This window comes from Macaca nemestrina, chromosome 11, assembly GCF_043159975.1.
Source record: "Macaca nemestrina isolate mMacNem1 chromosome 11, mMacNem.hap1, whole genome shotgun sequence".
NCBI classification, from domain to species: domain Eukaryota; kingdom Metazoa; phylum Chordata; class Mammalia; order Primates; family Cercopithecidae; genus Macaca; species Macaca nemestrina.
In genome coordinates this window covers 72,459,463-72,487,264 of record NC_092135.1, presented here as the reverse complement: position 1 = coordinate 72,487,264, position 27,802 = coordinate 72,459,463, and the positions used below count along the sequence as shown (strand labels likewise).

Sequence of the window (27,802 nt, the reverse complement as noted above, 5' to 3'; positions counted from 1 at the left end):
TCTTTTTGGAGGAGCAAATCTAACACATTTCCACTTTATCCTGGCACCTTCTTGCCTAGAGCCAAACATGGAGCAGCATAATCACAACCCCAGGTTAAGTGAAAGTTAAAACTAAACTTAGAACTGAAAGCTTATAAAATTCACTTACAAACATTTTCAAGCACCTGCATTATGCCAGATACTGTTCCAAGTTGTTGGGGCAGCAGCAGTGAGCAAGACTGCCCTCGTGCTGCTGCGTCTCTGGTGGGAAGAGCAGATCAGGCACAAATACTGCAGAACATAAGTGGAGTGAGGGGAGCAGCCAAGAGAACAGTCCTCAGAAGAGGGGACAGCAAGCACAAAAGCCCTAAGGCAAAGAGATGTGGGGAGGAGGTAGGGAAAGAGGTCAAGGAAGGAGAAGAGAAGTGGGGGAGTGTCAAATCCTTGAGGACCTTGCTAGTCATGGCAAGGACTTTAGATTTTACTTGGTATAAAATGGAAAGCCAGTGAAGTTTTTGAGTCCGTGAATGCTGTGGTTTGTATGTGTCCCCTGAAGTTCATTTGTCAGAAGCTTCATCCTGAATGCAACCATGTTGAGAGGTGGGTTCTTTAAGAGATGATTAGGTCCTGAGTGCTCTGCCCTTATAAATGAATTAATGTCCTTATTATGGGAATAGGTTATCGCAAGAGTGGATTCCTGATAAAAGGATGAGTTCTGTTTCCTTCTTTCCCTGCCTCTCATTGTGCATGCTCTCTTGCCTTCAGCCATGGTAATGACACAGCAAGAAGGCCCTCACCAGAGGTGGCCCCTCCACCTTGGACTTCCCAGCATCCAGAACCATATTTGGCCTTTTCATAAATTACTCAGTCACCAGTATTCTGTTACAGCAGCACAAAACAGACTAAGGCAATGAATTTTTTCTGAGCCCTCCATTTAAAACCATTCTATACTGCAGTATCTCTTCATATGTGGTACTAGAAGTGTTAGCACTAAGACTCCGGGAAAGAGAAGCCAATTTAGCTCTTCTACTGGCCACAAATCCAACAATACCTAGTCAATTCCCTGTTTTAAGAGATGGCTTCAAGCAGAATAAACTCTTCCTAAGAATTTACAACTGTAAAACCTAGAGTTGGCTCTAGGTGGACCAAGACTTTTCCGGGACTGACATTGATTGAACATCTGTTAAGTGCCATTCAGGCATCCTGCCAGCATAAAAGATGAGTAAGATGGGACCTGTGTGTCAGGCCCTCACTGTCTAGAGTTGTGTTACCTGGTGTGGTAGTGACTGTGGAGCACTTGGAGTTCTGCCGGTAGTAAAGTACACACCAGTTTTTGAAGACTTCATGTGCAAAAAAGAGTGTAAAATACCTAATTCATAATTCTTTTAAAATGTTTAGTACATATTATAATGATACTATTTTGGGGGATTTTTATTGGTTTTTTTTTTGATACTATTTTTGAAGTAGTGTGTTAAAATATATTATTACAATCTCACCTATTTCTTTTTAACTATTTCTAATATAGCTAGTAGAAAATATAAAATTGCACACATGGCTCAAATTATATTTCTACTGAACAGTGCTAATCTAGAAAACAGGATCTGTTCTTTTGTAGGTTGGACTTTTTATTTTTGCTTTTTTGTTGCCACTAATAATGGTGTTCAGCTTTTGAGAGTTTACTCCTTTTCTGGGAAGAACCACTTGTTCTTTGACCATTGTAGGGGAGCCCTCATTCTATCCAGTTTCATCCAAGAGCAAAAGAAATTATTTTGAGAAGTAAAAGGTAACTTCTGTAACTCTATAACCTCTACAAGTCTGAGCATTTTTACACTAGATTAAACAAACCTCTTTAACAGCCTCTAGTGGATGAGGAAGGGAATGAGCCACAAGTCTTTTTTTTAAAATGCATTTTGTTATGGAAACATTTTATATATATATGAAAAGAAGACAGAACTGTGTAACAAACTGCTGTGTACTCCTCACCCAGCTTCAAGAATGGCTATTTCCTGATCAATTTTGTTTCATTTGTACCCCTACCCACTTTCCCTCCTTTTCCACATTACTTTGGAAACAAACCCAGGCATCATGTTTCATCCACAAATATGTCAGTATATATCTCTAAAAATTAGGGATTCTTTCTTTGTAAAATACAACATAACCGAAGTAACATTGTCACACCTAACAATTATCAATATGTTAATATCATTAAATATCTGAACAATATCCAAATTTCCAATTGCCTTTTTTTTTTAGTTTTTTTTTTACTTAGGATCCAAGAGTAACATCTACACGTTGCTTTTTTTTTTTTTTTTTCTTTTTGAGAGTCTTTGCTGTGTCACCCAGGCTGGAATGCAGTGGTGTAATCTCGGCTCATTGCAACTTCCGCCTCCCGGGTTCAAGCGATTCTCTTGCCTTGGCCTCCTGAGTAGCTGGGATTACAGGTGCACGCCACCACGCCCAGCTAATTTTTGTATTTTTAATAGAGACAGGGTTTTACCATGTTGGTCAGGTTGGTCTCGAACTCCTGTCATCGTGATCCGCCTGCCTCAGTCTCCCAAAGTGCTGGGATTACAGGTGCGAGCCCCCACGCCGGCCCACACGTTGCTTTTAATTGCTGTACCTCTCGAGTCTCAGGCTCCCCTCGCTCTTACTGCATTGGCTTCATGCTCAGTCTCCATGTCTATGATGTGGGTATAATACTGCCATTCCAGCCCCACACCTCTAATGTGGATAAAATACTACCAATTCAGCCCCACATGCCATAGAATAAGTCTCACTGCATCTCCTTGGTTCAAGAGTAGTCACATGGGCATCTCTGAACCAGTCACTGCAGCCAGGGAACCCCAAGGCTCTAATTAGCCAGGGCTGGTCACTTTCCATTCCTGGAGTCAGAGTAGAGTTACTCCAGATCTGGATCATAATCCCAAAAGACACAGTCTAGAACACTATAATCCTGAATGTTGAAATTTCCAAAGATGAAAATTCCTAAAGTATAAATCTCTAAAGTCTAAAATCCCTAACATCTAAAATCCCCAAAATCACAGTCACGGAATAGCTGCATCATGTTAGGCCAGCTTTTTGGACTATCTCCGTGCAATTGCCCGTAATCTATCCCCATAATACCCTTTTCATATGTCGAATTTTCTTTTTAGTTCTTTTTCTTATTTTAGTTTTTTTTCCACTATTTTAAATTTTCAGCATGATTTTTTATGTATTTCATCTTTTCATCATCTCCAATACTGGACATACACATTGTGTAGAGACTTTTGGAAAATTCTGATTCATTAAATGCATTTTTTGCAAATTTAACTCCATAAAAATGCATCAGCACAGCATTGACTTTGTGTGTAAGCCTTGCACATATACATAAAAATGTTGAAACATCCTCAATAAATGAAGAGATGGCCTTTTATACAAATCTGAGTTTATGAAAGAAAATTCCTTGAGATAACAGCTCTTTGGGCAACTGCCTATATGGTAACTGCATGTCACAGTTTTTGATCTCATCAAAAGATTATTTGTTACAGTATTTCAGATGAGCAAATTTATAAAGCTGAGCACACACAATACCAACTGTAGTGATATGCATTTATACACTTCCCTTCTTGCCCTATTTCTTTGTGAATACAGATGTCTGCTTATAACTTCTATACCTGTGCTGCTGTTGTTAGAGTACCTGAGTGTTTATGCTTGCAAAAATATATGTGTTATTATTGTCTATTTTATTGTGTAAAATGGCCTATGAAGTGTTGTCATGTTTTTATATGTTTCTTAAATAAATTCTCCTTTAAAAATGTAAATAAATGTCTTTCAAAGAATTCTCTATGATTTCTTCCAGAATTATATTTTCAGGATTTTGATATTTTGGGATTTCAATATTCAGGATTCTGGTGTTTGGAATTGTGTCTCTCCGGATTATGACTGAGTCCCTCCCCACTCTATCTAATGTTAGCATGCCGTAGAGAATTTGGGTTTTCCAACCCACAAGTCTCCAAATTATTTGACTCTCACCCATCTTGGTTGCAGATCACAGCCAAAAAATGGCCTCTCTTAACAAAGCTGTATTTTTTCCCTCTGTGCCTCTAGTCAGTTTTCAGCCTACATTTATCTCTCTCCTGTGGATCTTAGTAAAGGACACAAGAAACAGCCAACACACTGCACCATTCTAAATGTTTTTCTAGTGAATCCTTTAATGGTGTACCATGAGTAGGCCCCTGTCTTAGACCGAGGAGTCAATAGGTGGCAGCATAACTAGCTATTTTGTTGTCAGTTAACAAGGACTGCCAACTTTCCAGTCCAGGCCAGCCTGTGCTAGCCTTCCCCAACCTTCAATCAGCCAGTTGCACATTTTAGGCTTAGTCACATTCAACACTCACTTCTAGTACCAATTCCTATATCACTTAAGAGTCTTTGTATTGCTAATAATAGAAAACGTGACCATACCAGCTTAAATAAAACAGAGAATTTATTTGCTAACATAAATTAAAGGTCTAGAAAAAGGCCATCTTCAGTTATAGATAGATTCAGGGCTCAACCAACAACACCAGCACTTGGTTTTTCTCCGTCTTCCAATTCCCATTTTGTTGGTCTTGGTTTTAGACCCCATGTGGTCAAAGGATGAGTGCAACAGGCCTATTCCCTACATCCTCACAGATCTGGTTCCAGCCTCATCCCTCAGGGATAGAGCTCGCCTCAGGCTACAAGTTTCCTTGATTCTGATGATCACAAGCCATCACCAGAAGTCTCTAGGGCCAAATGAATGCAAGGCTCTGATGAGCCAGTCTTGAATCACATGCTTTTCCTCTGTCTGGAGTGGGAGTGAATGCCTGTGGATGCACATGTTTTGAGAGTGAGCGGGGGATGATTCTCCACACAAACAAATGGACATGATTATAAGTAGGGGGAATGGTTGCTGAGCTGCCGAAACACAACGGAATACACTGCAGACTTTTCCCCAAGTAAATATGTCAATTTATATTAACAGGGTACAGAATACTAAAAGGTTTGTTTTTAATTTCTCTATGTTTCTGAGATGATTTTTAAATGATCAACCCTCTGCGTAGCTATACTGATAATTATATGGTGGAGAGGATTATTCCTTTGTTTCTGCTCTTTTAAATCAAATAATTCCCATATTTTAACATTTCAAAAATAGATTCTTACAGCTAATGCATATCTTTAATCTGGCAGTGTTTCTTTATCACCCTAAAAATCTATTAAGGTGTCATTCTGCAGTCTAAGAAGGAATAATGTAAGTTTTAGAACTGAGGAATGCAGTATTATAAAACAGCTTTCCACTACTGGGGCAAATACTGCACCATAACAGGTAGTCATGGAAACGCAACTTGAAAAACCAGAATTATTAAAAACTTATGTTGTCATATTTTACACACGCCACTGTTGCACTGATTCAGTCCATGATTGGGGGCCACCGCAGGAGAGTTGTTGGCTATGATTCTTCAGCACTTTTTCCACACTGGCGAGACCTACATTATTGTTTTATAATCTTCTGCCTGCTCTTGACTTTTTATTTCTATAGATTAATATGGAGGATTCTTTATGTGATTGGTCTGCAAGCCTATTGGTTATTGTTTTACTCTGTAATTAAGCTCGAACTGATGTATATTAAATGAAAAAGAGATATGCATTTAAAATTCTCTTTAAGTCCAGAATTGTGATTGTCCTTATTCATCCAGGCTTTCAATCTACTTATCTCAGGCCTTTGGTTATAGTATAACAACCTCTCCCATCCACATCACAGACTTTCTTTCCACTCTCTTCCTTCTGCCTCTTCTTATACTTACAGAAAGGAGGTAGGTGGTATCACCTGAACCTGAAATGAGGCTGAAGACATTAATGGCACTGGACAGTGGAGTGGAGCCCAGGCTTTGGCCACTGCTCTGCTGCTGCTAGCTGTGTGACATGGGCAGGATGCCTAACTTCTCTGTAACCCTGTTTCTTCCTCTGTAAGTGGTGATGTAGACTTTGATCTCTACAAGTCTCCTGCAGCCTTAAAGTTCTTTTCTTTTTAAAGAATGTGACTGCTGGAAAAGCTGGCACTGATCTGAGAACTCCACTTCACTGAGGAAGACCAGACAGCACTGTTACACCCAGCACCTGTGGGTCATCCACTGGAGAAGTGGCTTCCAAAGCCTCTGAGGTCAGCAGTGTGGTTAGAGCTCTCCCCTACCCACCACATGATCTCTCCCCATTTCCAGCTTTTCTTGCCTTATTTCCTTTACCTTTTTATTTCCTCCCCTTCCTTTCTGATTGGTTGTTCTATTTGTTTTCAATTTTCTTAATCCATTTTTCTCTTCGCATTGCCCAATGGCATAAGCCACCTGCACTGCATAAGACTCTGCCTGCATTGCCAAGCCCACTGATGGGCCAAGGGTTTTACCTACTGACCTTTTCTCTGGAAATTTTCCCTTTAACAGCTTCTCCCAAGAAGGCTTAAGTCTAGTCTTGGCATTTGTTTTTTACCATTTCAGGGGGAACAGTCTTAAGCTTTTAAAGGAATATTATGCTGGGCAGCGTGGTGGTTCATGCCTATAATCCCATTACTTTGGGAGGCTGAAGTGGATGGATCACTTGAGGCCAGGAGTTCGAGACCAGCCTGGCCAACGTGGTGAAACCCTGTCTCTACTAAAAATACAAAAAGATTAGCCAGGTGTGGTGGTGCACGCCTGTAGTCCCAGCTAGAGAGGCCAAGACATGAGAATCACTTGAACCTGGGAGGTGAAGATTGCAATGAACCAAGGTCATGCCACTGAACTCCAGCCTAGGCAACAGAGTAAGACTCTGTCTCAAAAAAAAAAAAAAAAAAAAAGGAACATTATGTTATAGTAGAATTTGTAAGAAACATTGATTTTCTTTTTCATTCAACAAACACTTATTTTCAAACACCTACCAGGTGTGAGGTGCAGCATTAGATGCTAAAGCAACAGCAGAAACAAGATGGGACAAGGTCCCTGCTCTCATAGACAAGGTCCCTGCTCTCATAGAGCTTGGATTCTAGTAGGGAGAGGCATACAAGTAAATAAACATAAATAAGACAGTGTCAAGTGGTGATGTGTGCTATGCATAAAAGAAAACGGGAGCAGAAATGGGTCATGAGGGAGAGCATTTTTGCTGACATTTGAAGAATAAAAAGGAACCAAAAGATGAGTGTACCAGGGGAGAGTACCAGGCTTGCAAGTAAAAGACCCCAAGATGCAAATGAGCTTGGTGCATTTAAGGAACAGAAAGGTGTGGAAGGTAAATTAGCAAGGCAGAGTATTACTTGAGATGAAGGCAGAGAGTTAAGGAGGGGCCAGATCTTGTGGGTCCCTGTGGACCTAAGGGTTTGGACTTTTTAAATGAAATGAGAAGTCATTGGAGGGTTTTAAGTAGGGGAGGAACATTATCTAATTTATGTCCTATTGTGCATAGTAGACACCTGATAAATGTGTCCAAAGTTGATTGTAGGAATAGACTCAAACTACACAACTACTCCCTTGCGTGTCTTGGGAACTGCAGCCTTCTAGGTGACATACTCCCTTCTAAGTGAGCTTTTCCTAAGGCAGGGGTCCCCAACCAGTCTATGGCCCGTTAGGAACCAGGCCACACAGCAGGAAGTGAGCAGCTGGTGAGCCAGCGTTCCCTCCTGAGCTCCGCCTCCTGTCAGATCAGCTGCGCGTTAGATTCTCAGAGGAGCAAGAACCCTAAAGTGAACTGTGCATGCGAGCTCCTTCTGAGAATCTAACGCCTGATGATCTGAGGTGGAGCAGTTTCATCCCGAAACCATCCCCACCCCCTGCCTCCACTCCGTGGGGAAAAATTGTCTTCCACAAAACCGGTCCCTGGTGCCAAAAAGGTTAGGGACCACTCCCCTAAGGGATGGAAATAGCCATGAATGGTATGTGTACTGAGAGAGAGAGAGAGAGAGAGCTAGAGAGAGAGAGAGAGAGAGAGAGAGAGAGAGAGAGAGAGAGTGTGTGTGTGTGTGTGTGTGTTTGGGGTGTCTTACTTAGAGGACTTCAAAATCTGTAAATATATAGAGAAATTGTCATATTGCCTGTGTTCTCTTTTTAGACCCGACTATAATTAGACTTCTTCAAAGATTCACTCAGGCGTTTACTTAATAGTTGATCAAGTTTTCTTTTTGCCTGAGGGTTTGTATCAGGGGAAGTGCTGATTGCTGCAGGCCTCCACCTCTGTCCAGTCCCATGCCTGCAGGTATTTATTCGTGTGTTAAGTCACAGGTGGACACCAGGCCAGAGTTAGACAAGAGGCAGTCTCTGCCTTCAAGGGGCTCCAGGCAAAGCAGAGGACTCTCAGTCACTTATTCTTGGAGATACCACTCCAGGAACTGTGCCCACGGCCTGGCATCATGAATCTGCTCATGCAGTTAGACTCCTATCTCAGGGAATTTTGAGTTTAAAAGATCCTTAGACATCATCTATCCCAGTACTCTCCAGTAGGAGCACTTCTGGTATTTTGGGTGGGACTGTCATAAGCACCATAGGAAATTTCACATTCCGGGCCCTACCCACTGAGTGCTGCAGACCCCTGCCCCCACCATTCCCACTCACTGCTCTCCACCCCCAGCAGCTACCTGAGTTGAAAATTACTCATCTAGCCCAGTTCTATCACTTTACAGGTAAGGCAGTGTTAGACAACGTGTGTTCTTTTCATGCCTCTGGCCTCTGATCCCAGCAGAATCAGGACCCAACATTCAGATTTTACAGTGAAGCTAGTTTCTGAAATATGCCTCTCTTTTTAATTCTTCCACTGTTACTGTTTTTTCAGAGTTATATGCTACGTGTTGCAAATGTAAGTCTGAACCTTTAAGATGGGTTAAGAAAAAATTAGAGCATTTTCAGATCGTTCTATACATAACTGAAGGTTTCGATAAAATGATTTCTACATGTATTCCATTGCCATTCACCTCTTGAGTTCTTTAATAATGAGAAATCTGACTTTCTTCCTTCTGCCCTCTTTATCTCTATGCTTTTGTCAAGCATCTTCTAGGAGAGTTACTGTTACCCCATTAAGTGTGGGGGACAGAAACATTTTGGCATAGAAAGCTATGGATCTGCAGCTGAATTAAGCTGTATATTATTTACCCTGACTTGGGCACCAAAATCACGTTTCAAAACTCATTTGCTGCCAGGTATGGTAGCTCAAGCCTGTAATCCCAGCAATTTGGGAAGCTAAGATGGAAGGATCACTTTGAAGCTAGGAGTGTAAGACCAGATTGGGCAACAAAGCAAGATCCCATCTCTACCAAATATAAAAATAAAATAAATTAGCCAGGTGCAGTAGCATATGCCTGTAGTGTCAACTACTCAGGAGGCTGAGGCTGGAGGATCACTTGAACCCAGGAGGGGCCACAGGGAGCTATGATTATGCCACTGCACTCCAGCCTAAGTGACAGCAAGACTCTGTCTCTAAAAAAAAAAAAAGAAAGAAAGAAAGAAAACAAAACCAAAAAAAGAACCTCATTTGCCTTCATACACCTGACCTGCTCTCTTCACCTGCATTTGTAACTTTCTCCCCACACACTTGAATGCCCTGTAAATGAGAGAAGCCCTTAGCCTAATTAAGAGATAAGGTAAGGTAGGTAAGAGCTTTTCTTTCTTGAGTGACTCTTTTCCCTATTACTTAATGGAATAGTCAGTATTTACAGTGATACTTTCAAATATAATTTTCCTCAGGTTCCATGAACAGTTATTTTTGTGGGAATATCTAGAATAAAGTTGGACTCTCTACGGAGTGGAGGCGCTCATCGCCTCTTGTCACTGTACCAAATAGCTGTGTATTACACCTTGTGGGGAGGAGAAACATTTAATTTTTTTTAATTTAGGTTTTTTTTCTTGCTTGCTTCTTAAGCAAAACCAATCTAGTTTCTTTTTCTGCAGCAAAGGAGGAAGGAACAAACAACAAATTAATCAGACAGGAAGCGAATAACCACAGAAGGACGTCTGCCTCTGACTCAGTATGTCACATTTAACAAGAGGCCAGAGCTTGTCCAAAATGGCTGTCCAAAAATGACCTCACACTTGCGTTAGAAGATGATACCTTTTTCAGGGACAGTATTCTCTCTTGGCTTCTGTCCTGCTGGCCCTCTGTCTGCCTGTGTCCCTGACCATGGCTCCCTGCAGTACCCTTGAATGGTAAGAAAAATTATATTCAAACTAAGTTTATTTCCTTTATCAGCTACAGGGAAGAACTAAATGGCTTTTAATGGACCATAGTATGTCGAGATAAAGTTGTTTAATTTTTCTGTGGAACACCATGTGAGCTATTCCTGTTGCTCAGAATGCTAGTTTCACCACTATGGTGATTGTGAATGATTCATAACTTATGCTTTGAGCCAAAATGTAAGCAAGATTTTCAATAGAATTTTTCTTGACCACTGGACAAGTTTGGATCCACAGGAATTTATTTTCCCATTTAAATTGGGGACTTACGTCAGTAAATATATCCTTTTGGTATATGATACAGTTGTCCACACAACTGCCTTTGAATCTTTGGTGTGGCCAGTAACAATAAGTGCTTTAAAGTTCAAGGAGCCATTGGAAGCTTCAAACGAAAATACCATGGAACTAAGCTGTTGGCAGTTCTCTTGCTGCCGATGTGCTATTTAAGTTCAAAACTCAAACTAAACCATTTCTTAGCAGAGTCTTTTAGAATATGATTTGTCTTTTAGAATAAGTCTATTCCTGTTATAACAGTGTGTGTACAATTACTATCGCAAATCACATTCTATAGCATTAATTATAACTTTATGTTAAATATGATTAATGTTTTGGCATAAAATATTGTGATTTTTAAAATTTCAAGCCATATACTCAGAGACTTACAGAGCAGAACTAAGGAAACTTTTTAGGTTAAAAAAACTTTTTTCTAGAATATGTAGGAAAAAACAACTTGACTTATGTTCCTTTCTCCCCGTGGAGAAATATAAAATAAAGCTTTGCAAAACTCAGAAGGCACATACAACTTTAGTCACTAAGTACAAGGTTTTTGGTTTTTTTGTTTTGTATTTTTAGTAGAGACGGGGTTTCACCATGTTGGTCAGGCTGGTCTCGAACTCCTGACCTCAAGTGATCCGCCCACCTCAGCCTCCCAAAGTGATGGGATTACAAGCATACAAGTTCTTTTAAATAATTTAATGTCATACCTAGTATATGTAGTAGAGAATGGAGAAGTGGTAAATGAAAAGGCTCCTGAAAGATTCTTACTAAGCAAACTAAGACAACTTGGTAGAGAGAAAGTTGAAAGACTGGGGAAAGAATAGGACAGGATAGTGAGAGAGGAAGATGAGAAACTGGGGAAAGGTTTTGAGGTTGATCTGTGTAGAAATCATACTCTTACAATTCACTTGGACTACAGTGCTATGTGTTAACTTTATCAAGCTTTGTTGCTTCTGAACTGGAATATCATCATGTCAAAACTCTTCCTTTTGTAGGTCTAAGGTCGTTAAATGACTTACCTAAAAGTCATTTTTCATGAAGTCAGGTTTTCTATTGCTCTTTGAAAAGTTTATTCATGGGCTATTTGCTCATAGCGCTTCAACTACTCTAATATCTAACCTTTTAAGGGTTACACATACTCTGGGTGGACTGAAATATTCAGAGAACTCCCTGTGGTGAAAATTAGTTCCTGGGGTCAAGCAGCAACTTCAGATCTGATCAGATTCTAAATCTGGCCTGTAGGCTGGAAGTTCCCCAACCTACCTAAAATGTAAGATGAAGTGATACCGAATTCCTGGACCCTTTAAGTTTTATGACCTTTTGAAGCCTTCTTAACATTTTATGAACACACATCATTTACTTTGGAAGTTTCTGGCTATTTAAATTGTGATACATTTCTGCTTTAAGGTTTGACTCATTTTGTTCAAATTGTTAAACATGTGCTTGTTGTTGAAAAAAGCATTTCTCCTGGACTGCCATAAATACCTCTGTCTGTCCTGAAAATTAAAAATGTAAAAAAATACTAGAATAAGGAATGCCTTAATCAGTATGCTTTTCTGAGAAATTTGAAATGCACTTTAAACACATCTTCCTTCACCATTCACTTGTAATACAGAAGTTTGCATGGGTGTACAGACGTAGGCTGATTTAAATCAGCTCACGGTTTCTCTTTCTCGTGGTTAAATGGGGGAAATACTGTAATATTTACTGACCACTTGTTCTGGGTTAGGTTCTTCACCTTTGCTTATTTTGTTTTTTGAAAATGGCTAATACTTATTAAGCACTCCCTCATTTAACTCTTGAATAACCCTATTAAGTAAGTGCTATTATTTTGAAAACCGGACTTAGATAAGCTAAGTAATTTATCCAAGGCCACCTAACAACTAAATGTGGAGGAAGTTATCTGAATTGTAAGAGCTTTTTTTCGCAAGTGCAGCTTGGAAGCAACATTATAAATAATTGTATGATTTTTCTTTTCTGTTTTTTTTTTTTTTGTTTTTTTTTTTGAGACAGGGTTTTGCTCTGTCATCCACACTGGAGTGCAATGGCATGATCAGAGCTCACTGCACCCTCAAACTCCTGGACTCAAGCAGTCCTCCCACCTCAGCCTCCCAAGTAGCTGGAACTAAGATGTGTACCACCATGCCCAGTTAATTTTAGATTTTTTTTTTTTTTGTAGAGATGAGGGTCCCACTATGTTTGCCCAGGGTGGTCTCAAACTCTTAGGCTCAAGCGATCTTCCTACCCTGGCCTCCCAAAGTGCTGGGATTCTAGGCATTAGCTACAACACCCAGCCAGTATGATTTCTTGAGGTGCTTTTCCGGCCTTGGGAATCTGAGAGTACAAATGTTTTGCTTTAAATGTCACAGCAACAGTAAATATCTTTGAAACTAATAATCTCAAGTAAGATATTTTCCTTTCTAAGTCTTTTCACTTCTTCAGAGGTAAACTTGGTGACACTTCTGCTTGTATCATAAAGCTGTACTATCAATGATAAAATGAATACACTGTATCAAGTGTGCTAACATATATGCCATGTGTATATGTGTGTGAGAGAGAAAGAGAAACAGTGGCACATCTTAATCCTCTGGTAGAACTAAATGTGGTAATAGCAATTTAGGAAGACTTTAGCTTGGAGATTTGAACCCTTTAAAGAGATGGGAAGTATGGGAGAAAACCTGCTACTCTTTAATTATAAGGATAAAGTAAAAAATGTTTCCTTTCCCTTTCCTTCAGTTAAATAATGACAGGTAGGCAGGTCATTCAGCTCACCTTCATTTTCTCACTATTAAAAGGGTCTTGGATGTCTATGAATTTGTATTAATTTTAAAATTAAATGTGCATAATAGTGGATTAAAAAATAATTTTATTTCATAGCAACCTTTATTTCCCTAGCAGTACTCTTGCAGTAAAAATTGTGTCCAAGCTCCTAGCCAGTCTTAATGACGTTAGAGATGCTTCAAAATGTCTTCTTTGAAAAGCACCTTTCCTACTCCCTGCCAAAATAAATCACCTCCTTATCTAAAATAACTATAAAAGAAACATTTCCAGGTTCAGCAGAGACTTAAACTGACATTTACCATTAAGAAGACAACCTAATCAGACGTCGCTGAAGTAAATTGTTTTCAATGATGATTGAGAAAAGAGCAGTACATTCTGAGAAATGAGGGATTCTGTATATGGCAAGCGTGTGCTCTACATTCAGCGCAAATGGAGACTAACAATGCATAAGAACCAACTGGGTGAGGCTGCTGATTTGCTAATCAAGCTGTTTTCCTCTTCTCTGCCTTTTGCTTCCTCTGGAGTCCAGCTGCCTTTTCTGTTTCCCCTCTTGTATCCATGGCCTCATTGCTCTGAGCGAGGCCCTTCAGCTTGGAGAGAGGAAGAGTAGCAATAATAGAAATGAACCTTTCTGCAAAGGTATTGAAAGTTTCTAAAATGGCCAGACCACATGGTGGGGGGAAGGGACGGTAGAGCTGTTGCACAGTGACTCGCGACATAAAATAGAAACTCCAGGCAACTGCAGCTGTGAAAAGATTGTGTTAAAGAAACAGGATGACTGTGGTTTACTGTGAACATCAATTTTCCTGTTGAGCATTTTTTACAGGAAGTTGAAGAACAAAGCCAAATTCATCTTAATTAGTTCTAATGGTTTTCAGATCTTAAATACATCCAGCTAAGTTTGCATCATGGAGGAGTCTCTAAAGAATAGAATCAAGAATAGTTGAGTAGGAATCCCAAAACGACATGCTTTTTAAAATTCACCATCTTAGCAGCAATTTGAGTTTGCTCGATGATTTTATTTTTGCAGGGTGACTTGGAGTGGATTCACTGTCTTTGTAATGAATGCCCTTGCAGTTATTTTTTATGGTTGTAATAACTCAATATGAATTTAAAAACCTTTTCTCAGGAAAACACTTTTGCGTTACATGTATTATCAATTTTGTTCTGTTAATATTTTTTGGTCAAACAATTGTGTGTATATGTATATGTGTGACACAGAGAGAGAAAGGGAAGGGGAGAGAGAGCTGTACATGTACTTATAAGCTGGAAGGACATGTATCAAAATAACAAAGAGTTACCTCTGGTTATGACCCCCAACCCTTTTTCACCTAAAAATTAATTATTATTCAGTGCTTCCTTTAGTGGTTAAATACAACTTCAGTACTTTTTTTTCATCTTTGTATATTTTTGTATTCTCTACAATACAAAAGGAGAAAAAGAAATCTTGAAGAAAACAACAACAAACAAAAAACTAACCTGAAGAAGCCAAAAGCACTCAAGAAATACATAGATGAAAATGAGTTAAGAGCATTATATATAAAGTAAAATATAAATGAATCCAGGCATGGTGGCTCATGCCTGTTATCATAACACTTTGGGAGGCTGATGTGGGTGGATCACTTGAGGCCAGGAGTTCCAGACCAGCCTGGCCAACATGGTGAAACCCCATCTCTACCAAAAATTAGCCAAGTGTGGTGGCACGAGCCTGTAGTCCCAGCTACTTGGGAGGCTGAGGCAGGAGAATTGTTGGAACCCAGGAGGTGGAGGTTGCAGTGAGCCAAGACCGCACCACTGCACTCCAGCCTGGGCAACAGAGCCAGACTCTGTCTAAAAAAATAAATAAATAAATAAATAAATAAATAAATAAATGTAAATAAAAATAGAAAATAATGAGGGCAAGAAAGCAGTTGGATTTTTTAATCTGTCCAGTAATATTATTTCTGATACTCTCCCCCACCCCCAGCAAATAAAATATTCCTCTATCGATTCAATCTTTTGGGGGAAAAAAGCTTAATTTTCCACCATTCATTTTAGGTATGATAGTATTTAAGGGTTACTTTTAGCAACATTTATAGAGCAAAATGCTTTATATTTTTTAATAGTCCAAATTAATGATAAACGTAATTGGATAAAGCTGCTTCTCATCTTCTCTAATGGAACCCCTGCCCACGTGGGATTAGAGACCAGCCTTTGGAGGAGGACTGTCAACTGTGTTCACTGGGGGACTATTAGGAATCACTCCCCACCTCATGTCATTCTGTAGTGTGGGCCCTAGGCAGTGCAATCTAGAATGAATTTTAAGTTGGCTATGAAACTAAGAAACAGTTTATTTAAATAACTACCCGATTTTCTTGATCCCAAGGAAGGCAGTCATTTTACATTCAGGGATGATTCTGCTTTCCTAGATGACCACATTGAAGAAGAAACCATGAGTTTCCTGGGGCACGTCTGGACTGAACTGTGAGCTGTGGTTGACCTCTAGTTGGCCATGCCATTGGGGAGAATGTGTCCCCTGTACTGGTGGGGAGTGGGCCAAGCAGTTCTCTTTCTCTCACAGTGCTCCTTGCATGTTTAACAAGTGGGTCCAGGCTGCAAGATGCCCTGGCTGATCTGGGATCAGTGAATGTTGTCTAAATGTGAGTGTTAAATATTAATTTGCTAGGACTGCCATAATAAAATACCACAGCTTCAGTAGATCAAATAACAGAAACTTGTTTTCTCCCAGCTCTGGAAGCTGGAAGTCCAAGATCAAGATGTAGGCAGGTATGGTGTCTTCTGAAGCCTCTCTCCTTGGTTTGCAGATGGCCACCTTCTCACTGCGTCTTTACTTGAAGACTTTCCTCTGTGTGAGCACATGCCTGATGTCTTTTCCTCTTTGTATGAGGACACCAGTCAAACTGGATTAAGATCTCACCCGTTTTAGCCTAATCACCTCTTTAAAGACCCTATCTCCAAATACAGTTGCCTTCTGAGGTCCTGAGGGTTGGAAATTCAGCATATCAGTTTGCAGGGGACATAGTTCAGACCATAACACTGTATGTGAAAACAAAAGCCTTTTCTATCCTTTGGGTTTTCTTTGTGTACGTAGGAGTCAACACACCAAGTAAAGATTTTAGAAAGTCTGGCTTTTCTCTCTATCATGAAAGTTACTTAAACATTGAAATTATTCTTAAAAAGAAATTAATTGTGAAAAGTGTATCTTCTTTAAAGTTCATTGCCTGGGTTGGGTTGGGAGGGCAAGGCCCAGCAAGTGGGGAGGCACGTGATCCGACACTGCCGAGACTCCAACTAGTTTGGGAAGCCGGACACGGGCCCAGCAGATTCTGACGCAGGAGATGACTGACCACACTGGGGAAACTGCTGCTGAGTCCTTTCCCTTCTTCTCAGGCCTCTCCTGCACCCGAGTCAGCTGCCTTTCCTGCCATGCTCCCATCTCCAAGGGAAGAACCAAATGCTGGGAAGCCCAGTCATCAGTCGGCCTCATTCCCACCCAGGCAGATCCACCCGCAGCCACTGAGCAAAGCTGCGGCCCCTCAGACTAGCCTCCAGGTCCATCCCTCCTCTGCCAGGCACTCAGCAGCTTGTACCAGCAGGACCCATCCTCACCCTCCAAAGGACAGATCTCAGCCCTGTCCACTGACAGCTTTGCTCCCCCAGGCCACGCTGAAAGCCTTGCACACACCATTTCATTTAATCTGCTCAGCAACTTCCCATTTAACAGATGAGAAAAACAGATTCCCATCTGAATCTGCCAGGTGGCAGAGCAAGGATTCAGAACCAAATTTGCCTGACCAAGGGTCTCATGTTCTCCCTTTTTCATTCTATAAACCCACTGGTGAAGCCCAAAAGACTCTTTTTTTTAATTTAATTTAATTTATTTAATTTAATTTAATTTTAGAGATAAAGGGCTCGTTTTGTAGCCCAAGCTGGTCTTAAACTCCTGGGCTGAAGCAGTCCTTCCACCTTGACCTCCCAAAGTGTTGGGATTACAGGTATAAGTCACCACTCACAGTCCCAAAGGGCCCCTTTTGTGTCTGTGTTTAAATGCATAAAATAAAATACAGAGAATTACAAAGGAAACTACTTTATTAAAATATGTACTTCTTTATTAATGGTTTAAACAATAAGATTTAGCAACAGATTTAAACGTTGCCAGAATGTTGAAAATTGTTGATGTGTAGTTGTAATATGATGTGAAAATATCATGTGAAAACTATTGGTGAAAGAATATCAGATACTGTGGTTTGTGGCCTACATTCATAATCAAAGGAAATGCTACATTTCAGTTAGTGCTTAGTAGAAATAATATGTGCTTTTTTTACATCCAAGTTTATGAACCCTTGAATTCTATCTACAGACTCTGGGTGTGAGGATCCAGGCAGGAATGCCTGGTCTGTTAAGATCCATGCTCTAGGGCCAAGGCCTTCAGTAAGATCTGGCTCTGGCTCTGATGTGGGCTATCAAGTCCATGAGAGGAGGGAAGCCCTCCTATCTCAAGGCCTTGGAGTTCTACTTCTCTGGGGAAGTTGGAGGCTGCCAGGAAAGTAAGTCCCAGTATGTAACACCAGCAAGACCCTCTGAAATAAGGCTGACTCTTTTACCTGGATCTCACAGTGCACTGGGGTGATGCTGGGAGCCCTTCCAGTGGCAAGCACTCGGCTTGTGTGATACACAGTTCTTTCACTGCATATATATTTAGTAAGAACCCTACTTTGTGCCAGGTATTGGCAAGACCCCGTGGAGTCCATAGGCTGGTGGAAAGACAGCCAAGAAGTGGGCCTGGCGTGGCCGGTGGGCCCAGTGTTGGGGCGCACGAGCTTAGTCTTCTTTGATCCAGGGGCTGAGTGAGGTGGCAGTACTGGAGTCGGGTTTCTCACACACTTCCCTTGAGGCCCCAGCCTGGAGAAGTCCAGACCATGCCCAGCAGATGTTCAGCTAAAAAGGAGGAGAGAGGACATGGCAGCCTCCCTCTTCTGTGTTACCACTGAGATTGGAAAGGGACAGTTAATCTGGAGGGGACTGAGAGATGGGGCCAGGGAAAGCAAGCCGTGCAAACAGAAGTCTACAGAGGAGAAGAAAGAGCACTTAGTTCTGCACCACCCTCTAAAAAGTGAGAGCGCTCACTCATAGACCCTCTCCCCACTGTCCGTCTGAAGTGGCCAGGAAGGAAAGACTGCAATACCCCAGACCCTTTAATAGCATCTTGCTCCCTGAACCTTGGTTTTGCTGCTAATTTCTGCAATCTGGCCTTGGCCCTGGCCCCAGCCATGACTGTTGCTGTTTCTCCCACACCAGCCCTCTGGACCATGAAGTTAGCACAGCCCTCCCTGAAGTTGTCATCCAGAAGTTAATATACAAGTCAGTTAGTGCACAGACATTACTAAAACAGCAGCAACAGAGAATTGTAAAATAATTAAGGAGGTCTTTCAGGGTGGCAGCCCCTGAAAGGGTCCCCCATTCCACAGTCTGGCCCCTAAGCTGTGCAGGACAGAAGTTCAATTTGATCTCTGCTATGAGAGCCGAACTCATGACAACCACACCCCTAAGAGGTTCCTGTTAGTTGACCAGAATATCCACTCCTTCCTAGATAGTAGGATCACAGGATGACGGAAAATTAGTTAGTGAACATGGAATCAGACAAAATAGGCTTGAGGGATTTTTCATCGACCAAGCACATGGATGCTCTGTTCCCAGAGCCCATCTCTTGGGCCCACCAGGCAGACCAGGCTATCTCCCTTCCTTGGTAAGCCTTTCCCAGCTCTGGTCATACCACTGATTTGGCTCCAGCTTTTTTTGCAGTAGTCAGGCCTAAATTCAGTTTCAGATCCCCGTCATTCCTCCTGGAGGAGACGTCTGACTCCAAGGCCTCTGAATGTGCCACTGGAGATGCCCCTTGACAGAGGACGCCCTAACACAGGCACCCAGTCCTGCTCACAGTGCCCATGTGGCCCTATGGGTGACTAATTGGTGTCATGCCAGAAAGAGCAATTTAAGAAACATACTTTAAAAGAATCCTTGCCTGAGACAGTCTCTTACTGAAAACAGATTCCAGCCTAGTTAACAGGTGAGCTGTGGCACTAATTTGCCTGCCTGAAAGTGCTTATTAGATCATTAAAACGGCAGTGAGTGAGGCAGTGTTATCCAGCAGAAGAGCAGGAACCAAAAGGACATGACTGAATGAATTGCTTCAGGGTATTTTAGGGAGTGACTTAATTTCTCTGAGTCTATCAAATGAGCACAGCTATGCTGGCTTCTGGTGTCTTAGGAGTCAGAGACCATGCAAGGATAGAGCCCTGGATCCAGCGGATTCTCCATACATGAGAGCTGCTGTTGCTGCTGTGGAATTTAAATTTTTCATTTTCTAGACAGCCCACTTTGAATGGGACTTTTGCGAACTGTCTTAATTCTTGTTTCCCGGCGGCTGTGACAAGTCCAGCAGTGTCTGTTTTAGCTTCTCCAGTCCATTTCTGTTCACAGAAAGCAAGCCATCTAGCATTATCTCAATAGAAAGTATTTGTTTAGGTTTCAGTTTTCCACATTAACTTGTAGTGGTGGAACTAAATGAATATTTTAAGTTCTAAGAAATTGTTTTCTGCAATTAAGAGACTATTGAGAGTTTAAAAGGCCTGGCACAGTGGCTCACACCTGTAATCCCAGCACTATGGGAAGCTAAGGCAAGAGGATCGCATGAGGCCAGGAGTTCAAGACTAGCCTGAGCAACATAGCAAGACCCCATCACAACAGAAATAAAAGATAAAAATAAATACTGGGCACGGTGGCATATGCCTGCAGTCCTAGCTAAGCTACTCAGGAGGTTGAGGCAGGAGGATTGCTTAGGCCCATCAGTTTGAGGCATAGTAAGCTATGATTTTGCCACTGCACTCCAGCCTGGGTGACAGAGCAAGACCTCATCTCAAAAAAATAAGTAAATAAAATTTAAAAATTTTTAAAAAGAAACATAATTCTGCAGTTTAAAATTTGGGACACATGTCCTGTGGAAATAATGTTATTCAGGTGGCTGGTGTCCCAGACTGCCCACTGGTTTCAGGCTCGAACTCTACAGTTGGGCTTTAGTGCATATGAATCACCCAGGGATCTTGTTAAAATGCTGAAACGAATTCAGTTGGGGGCAAAAGGGACTGGGAGTTGACATTTCTAACAGCTCCTGGGTGATGCCCATGCTGCCCATCCAGGACCAGTTTGTGTAGCAAGGATGGAGCGGGAGAAGCTGGCATTACTTAGGGATGAGAACAGTGGGTGAGGCGTTGTCCTAGACAGGGCAGAGGGAGCAGGGGTTCTAGTGAGGCGAAGGAACAGGACTGGAAGGATTGGAGGAAATGGGGAGAGGGTTCCTGACTGGTGTAACTCCCCAGGCACTTCCTGGGCACTTCCTGGCCATCGCCTCTCCTGGCCCTGGTGTTTGCCAGGCTGCCCTCTCCGCCCTGCCCCCTAACCCACCTGGGGTCCCTAAACTCTCCTACCCAGCTACGGAATCTGGCCTTCCCTTTGTTCTCAGAGCAAGCACACTCTGCAGAAAGGCTCTTCTTTCTTATTTTCTTTGTATATAATTTTTTTACCCAAACAAAGGTAAGACAGTCTCTTGTAAATGAAGTGCATTTCTAGTAAACGGCCTGGGAGTCCTAGGTCTGACTTCTCGTTCCCCCTCTGTTTGTGCTTAGATCCTCTGAGGAAATGCTAAGGAGCACAGAGATAGGGATGGCTGGTCTTTGAGTGCTCCAAACATAAGGTTGACCCCCACACGTCCACCCCGATTTACCTGCTGCTCCCCGCTTTCCACTTTACATTCTCCGTGTCCTCTCCCTGGAGGACTAGGAACTTTGAGGGCAGGACTAGAAGTAGATTCATCTTCATATTCCTGCAGTACACACACAGACTTGGGCGAATGTCAGGAAGAATGGGAGGAGAAAGCCAGAGGGGTGGGAGAGCAAGAAAGGATTGTCATGGAAATTAGCTAGCAGGAGAAGCCACTTGAAGTGAATTTGTTTTCAGTCAAACTTGGCGAGGATATATCCACATCCGAGCAGTTGTGTGAGACTTTCCTGCTTAACCAGGCCCACCTGGGTGGGTCATGGCCTGCTGTGGTGGGTGGGGGAATGGAGCCAAGTAAGGCACTGGATGTGGCCTCCATTCTCTCCGAGCACCTCGGCTCGGAAGCCCCTCTGCCGGGATCCTTCCAGAACAGTAACGTTTTAGCAGTGAGGTGTAAAGGTAAGCCCATCTCTTTTAAGAGTTGAGCTAGGTGGAGCTGTCACTTTGGTGGGAAAGTGAAGGCAGATTAGGACAGTATTACTAAGATTACATCTAATACATGATCGCATTCTTGTTTTTCCAGATTTATCAGCAAGACTGTTGAACGCATAACTGCCCAAGATGCCCGTCCCTCCCCCTCCAGCACCCCCACCGCCCCCGACGTTTGCACTGGTGAGTGTCTCCTCGCTTTCTATGCAATCACTTTCTATGCATAAAGCAAGCCAAATGAAGCCAAAACCTGGCACGCATGTGTTTGTATTAAATGTGTTTGCATTCTGGCTTACATGTGATACAACAGGCTTTCCTTGTGCCCAGAGTAAGCCAAACCCTGAAACCCAGCAAATACAAACAACACGAAGGGTTTTGTTTGTTTAAGGTCTCATGTGATGGATAGTACAAGGGTGGAATGTGGCTGATTAGGTGTTTTCTGCCGCATCTGTGCAGGGAAATGTGCTGGCCTGAGATAGAGTTTGCAGGAGCAATTCTGAGTGTGCACTGTTCTCATTCAGATGAACTCAATGTCTGGCCTTTAACTTCTGGGCTGGACAGTCTAGAAACCCAGGTCTCTGCCTGCGGTGCATTCCATTAAAGTGTCTTCCAGTCTCACTCCTTTCTTTTTTTCTGCCTTTTCCCCTCTTTTTCCCAATCTGTTTTTGACAAATATCTCACCCCACCACCTCTCCCACACACATTCACATCCTCCTTTAAATCTATACTTGCATTTAGGCATTTAGATGTTTATTTCCCAAAAGAATTTCTTCACTGGATTAATCCTGGTCTCTTTTTTTTTTTTTTTTTTTTTTTTTGAGTCTCGCTCTTTCGCCCAGGCTGGAGTGCAGTGGCATGATCTCGGCTCACCGCAACCTCTACCTCCCATTCAAGTGATTCTCCTGCCTCAGCTTCCCAAGTAGCTGGGACTACAGGCACACACCACCATGCCCAGCCAATTTTTGTATTTTTAGTGTAGACGGGGTTTCACCATGTTGGCCAGGCTTGTCTTGAACTCCTGACCTCAGTTGATCCACCTACCTCAGCCTCCCAAAGTGCTGGGATTACAGGTGTGAGCCACTGTGCCTGGCTCATCCTGCTCCTTTGATAGACCTCTTTGGGGAAGTTAGTGTGCCCTCTTCCAGGAATTTGGCAACCCTCCACTTGGTCATATGGAAAGGCCCCAAGATAAACTCTGTTACAAAGCCCTCTCCAGCTTGTGAAGCCTTCACTGAGGAGGAGCCTCACACTGATGGTTCCTTCCTTTTCACCATTTTCACATGGGGAAACTGAGGCTTGGAGAGAAAGTTTCTTGCCCCAGGTTTCCATGAGACGCATTTATATAACTCATCTGAGGATGATACCTAGTGAGAAGAACTGCCCATTAATTAGCTTATTGTTACTCAGAGTGTGGCCTTCCAACTACTTTTTAAGAGTCCCCAAAGTGATGAGGACAAAAATTGAAAGTAAGCATTTAGAAGCATTTCTAGCAATTTGACAGTAGTTTTCTGTCTGTTTCTAAGATTGGATGTTGTGTGTCTTTTTTAAAAAACTAATTCGTTTTTCTAATAATTCATTGTTATTTTACAAAAGTGTCAGTTGCTGATGAAAATATTTTTCAAAAGACTGGTCCTCGGCCAGGCGTGCACTGTGGAAGGATAACTTGAGCCCACGAGTTCGAAACCAGCCTGGGCAACATGGCAAGACCCCCATATCTACAAAAAAAATTTTTTTAATTAGCCAGCCAGACATGGTGGTGCATGCTTGTAGTCCCAGCTACGCTGGAGGCAGAGATGGGAGGATTGTTTGAGCCCAGGAGGTCAAGACTGCAGTGAGCTGTCATTGCACTACTGCACTCCAACCTGGGTGATAGAGCAAGACTGTGTCTCAAAAACAAAACAAAACAAAAACAAAACACTGGTCCTTCACATGGATAAGTTTGAGAACCTCTAATCTGGCTAACATAGCAGGATTCATTTATCCATATTTCCCCAAAAGTATGGGTTATAGTGAACTGACTTAATAAAAAATATTAAATAAATAACACAGGTGGTATGAGAAGATGACAAAAATCATGAATCTTATACCAGAATGCTTGAAGTTTGGAAAACCTTGTTTATCTTATCAACTCATTTCTATCTGTTATTACCTAATTCAAAGCAAGACTGTGGATAAATAGAATATAGAGATGAAGAAAGGGAAAAGGTGGGTTGGTGGCCATCATAGACCACTGCCTTTGTGAAACAACATAATTAAGGGCCCTGAACACGAGAGAAGTTAGCACCCAGGGAGGTCAGCTGTCAAAATAAATTTTAAGGCAGAACAGGAGGCTACTGAAGGTTGCTAACCCAAAACTGTTCAGAGATCCACTGTGACACATCACTTAACCTCTCTAGGCCTCAGAGTTTTTTCATCCTTAAAATGAAGACAGCAGGTAATGTTAAGAGCTCTTTCCAGGACATCCAAAGTATGTTAAGTTGAAAACAAACAAGTTTCAGAACAATAGAGGAGAATCCCATTAGCAAAAGCAAACTGTGTTTGCAGAGAGCATTTCTGGAAGGACAGCAGAGAAACTTTTGACAGGCTTGCTTCAGCAGTATGTTGGGGCTGATGGGGATGAGCATTTTGGAGCCCATATTTACCCTTCTGTCAGCTTGTAGGGAAGGCTCTTGACTGCCAGGGTTTGAATCCCAGCTCCTCCTCAACTAACTAGGTGACCGGGGCAAATGATTTAAACTCCCTGTACTTCAGTTTCCTTGTCTGTAAAATTGAAATAACTCACAGGGTTGATAAGGGCTAAATGAAGTAATACACATAAGGTGCTGAAAACAGTGCCTGGCACAGAGTAAAAGCTATATATGTTAATGATTATTATCATAAGCAAGTAATACTTTATCATTTAGTTATTTCAGGATGCTTCCAACTTTACCGTATTTTACAGTAATTCTGTTTACACAGTATAATTCCAATTACACAGTAATTCTGGTTAGCCCACTTTAGGGTTTTTCTGAATTCTTCCTTTGCCTCTAACTCTGCTAATAAAAGGCTGAGTTAGGCCAGGAGCAGTAGCACGCGCCTGTAATCCCAACTACTCAGGAGGCTGAGGCAGGAGGATCACTTGAGCCCAAGAGTTTGAGGCTGTAGTGCATGATGATCACACCTGTGAATAGCCACTGCACTCCAGCCTAGGCAACATAATGAGATTCTGTTTCTTAAAAAAAAAATTGTTTTTTAAAGGCTGGGTAAGGTATTGAGCCATACATTTCCCCAGCTTTTCCTCCTGTGGCCCTAACTGGCAAATCTGAAATCATATCCCCATCAGAAGGGCTGGGGCCAGCCTAGAAAGGACCTGTGGGTTTGGGGCAGCCAGACTCTCCCTGGGACAGACAAGACCTAGCCAGTTTCCAAGTGTGAAAGACACAGGCACACAGGCAGGTGCCTACATCTAAGTCCTTTTGCTGGACACTTCCTGAAGGAGCAAGATCCCAATTTCATAGTAGGTGGGGATCTTTCATAGGAATTCTGGAAACACAAGAAAATAATCAAACACGTTAAAGTAGCACTTGTATCCATTCTGCAATTTCCATGAGCTAAGCTTTCATCAGAATTAAACATCAGAAACACCTCATGCCAACGGGACATGAGGGAACTTTTGAAGTAATGAAAATATTCTATATCTTGATTGTGATGGTGGTTTCACAACTGTATATATTTGTCAAAACTCACAGAACTGTAACTAAAAAGGGTAATTTCACTATATGTAAATTATACCTTAATAAATCTGACTTGAAAAAAAGCATCTTTGGCAATATACACAGTGGGAATTATTTTCTAGAACTTTAGTGGGTTTAAAAAACATACAGCTGACTCTTTTTGCTAGAGACAGTTTTTCCCTTGCACTGGGTTAGTTCTAAAAGATGGGAAAAGGAAGTTATTCTTCAGGGTACCCTCTAGTGAATGAAGCCTGGTAATGTCCTGCAGAACCCTCCCAGACTTAAACTTCTTTTCTCATGTCTAGTCATCTCACTCTAACCTGGCCTTGTTAGTTTCAGTCAGATTGTGGTCTGAATTTTCAGAGACTTTAATCAAGGACTGACTCTTCCTCCCTTAAAAATGAACATAATTTATTGCTGCATCTGCTTCCAAACGTCTGGATCTTAAAAAGAATGATATGGGTTCTAAAACTTGTTGAGAATTTACAACCTGTCACCAAGAACCTTAATAACAAGCTTCCCATACCCAACCTTTCCCAGCCAAGTGTTACAATACATGATTTTAACCCAAGAGATGACTACTTGTTTGTATGGCTTCCTTTCAGGCCAATACAGAGAAGCCTACCTTGAATAAGACAGAGCAGGCTGGGAGAAATGCTCTCCTTTCTGATATCAGCAAAGGGAAGAAACTAAAGAAGACAGTCACCAATGACAGAAGTGCACCAATATTGGACAGTAAGTGAAAAAAGCTATTTTGCATGAAGAGGCACAGTTTACGGCCTAATAATCAACCCTACGCTCACCCCTCAATTTTTTTTTTTTTTTCGGTTAACAACAGCTGCAAAGCTAGCAAAATAAGGGACTGTATCACTCCCTGTAGGCCGCAGCTTTGGCTTGGGTTCCCCTTTAATACTGCAAGAAGCCAGTATAATAATTCTTTGTCCAAGACATACACAGCAGCAATTCTCTGCATTATTCACAACACTTTCTGGAGATTAACCCATTGCTCCTGGCACCGCAGATGAGGAGGCAGCATAAAATATGGAAAGAGCCCTAGCCTTGGAATCAAAAGCTGTGGGTTCAAGACCTGGCACATCCATCCCGTACCATCTCCAAGCCTTGTTGTCTTCATTTTAAAGTGGAGATGATAATACATGTTCTATTGACCTCACAAGTTTGTCATGAGCTTAGATAATGCCTGTAAAATGTTTTGTTGTCTGGAAAATGTAATTCAAGTGTAAGATACAATTATTAGGAGCTTAGAGAGAAAGGAAATGAGGTCACAACTTCACTTATCTACCCACCTAAGTCTGAGGTACTTTCTGGAACAAGGCTACTTATTAACATTTACAACAAGACAAAAAATAATCCATGACTAGAATTCTACTGGCAATTAATAAGTAGATCTTAAGGCTGTCTCCTCACATTTCTAGACCCTTCCTTTGCCTGCCAGATGTCCCCAAGATTCATCCTAGACTATAGATCCCATTTGGACACAACAGGAAATAGACTGACCTTCCAAAATCACCAGATGGAGCTTTGTCAACAAGTAAATAATGAGGCAGAATATTTGCAAAGTAGAGGATTAGAAGTGCTTCAGGGAACTTTCTGGGAGAAATGCCTAATGAGTACAGAAGGAAGAAGAAGGATCAGAGTTAGGTGGACTACTGGTTTGGGAGGAAAAAGGAAAAGTGAAAGACCTAGATAAGGCCTTTGAATGTTGTTCTGTTACTGGGCCAAGTGGTGCGAGTGAGAATGCACTGCTTTCAAAAAGGAACTATGGCCGGGCGCAGTGGCTCACACCTGTAATTCCAGCACTTTTAGAGGCTGAGGCAGGTGGATCACTTGAGGCCAGGAGTTCAAGACCAGCCTGGACAACGTGGTAAAAACCTGTCTCTACAAAAAATACAAAAATTAGCCGGGTTTGGTGGCACATGCCTGTAGTCCCAGCTACTTGGGAGGCTGAGGCACAAGAATCACTTGAACCCAGGAGGTGGAGGTTACAGTGAGCTGAGATTGTGCCACTGCACTCCAGCCTGGACAACAGAGCAAGACTCTGTCTCCAAAAAAAAAAAAAAAAAAGGATCTAAGGTATTTAACTCTTGACACAGTCTGACTTGTAAGTCAAAATGCCCACAAAAAGAATGCGGTTATAATATAATCCCTCTAATCAGCCCTCCAATAGCCATCTGAATCATGGTCCCTGGTATGAGGCCAGAGGAGCTGCTGGCCTCTAAGACAGAGGCCTGTGGTTCTCCTCACTACAAGAGGGAGCCTAGGGCTCTGTTGAAGGAGACTGGACAGTCTAGACCTATTCCTGAATCCACTAGTGGAAACCTTGAAAAATCGTATTCTCCAATGTTCACTTCTCTCATTTAATGGAAATAGCGTTAGTCCTTCTCTCTTCCATGATGTTTAATAATGTGCTTTCCTTGATGGAAGGAAGATACAGTCCAGTGCAGGCCCTTGTTCATGCACGTAACTGGACACCTATACTGCTGTCACAAGCTCTTTGCAAGCAACAGTATTTATCCATGGTTTTGTATCTGTTTGCATGTGAAACTTCCCTGGGCTGTATGTCAAAATGTTGACCGTGGTTATGTGTGA

General features: G+C 41.9%; 1 protein-coding gene across 5 annotated transcripts in view; it reads left to right on the top strand.

Moving 5' to 3' along the window:
- Positions 1-27,802, top strand: part of LOC105483207 (WAS/WASL interacting protein family member 1) — a 120,705-nt gene that overhangs the window by 72,407 nt on the left and 20,496 nt on the right. For 3 of the 5 annotated variants that reach the window (XM_011743931.2, XM_011743934.3, XM_011743932.2), the window contains exons 2-3: positions 21,577-21,665; positions 25,801-25,930. In XM_011743931.2, coding sequence (XP_011742233.1) covers positions 21,615-21,665; positions 25,801-25,930 — 181 coding nt within the window. In that variant the 5' untranslated portion in view covers positions 21,577-21,614. Of the gene's footprint in view, positions 1-6,013; positions 6,140-7,976; positions 10,137-21,576; positions 21,666-25,800; positions 25,931-27,802 lie in introns of those variants that run through there. The other 2 variants (XM_011743933.3, XM_011743927.2) reach the window with 2 other exon arrangements.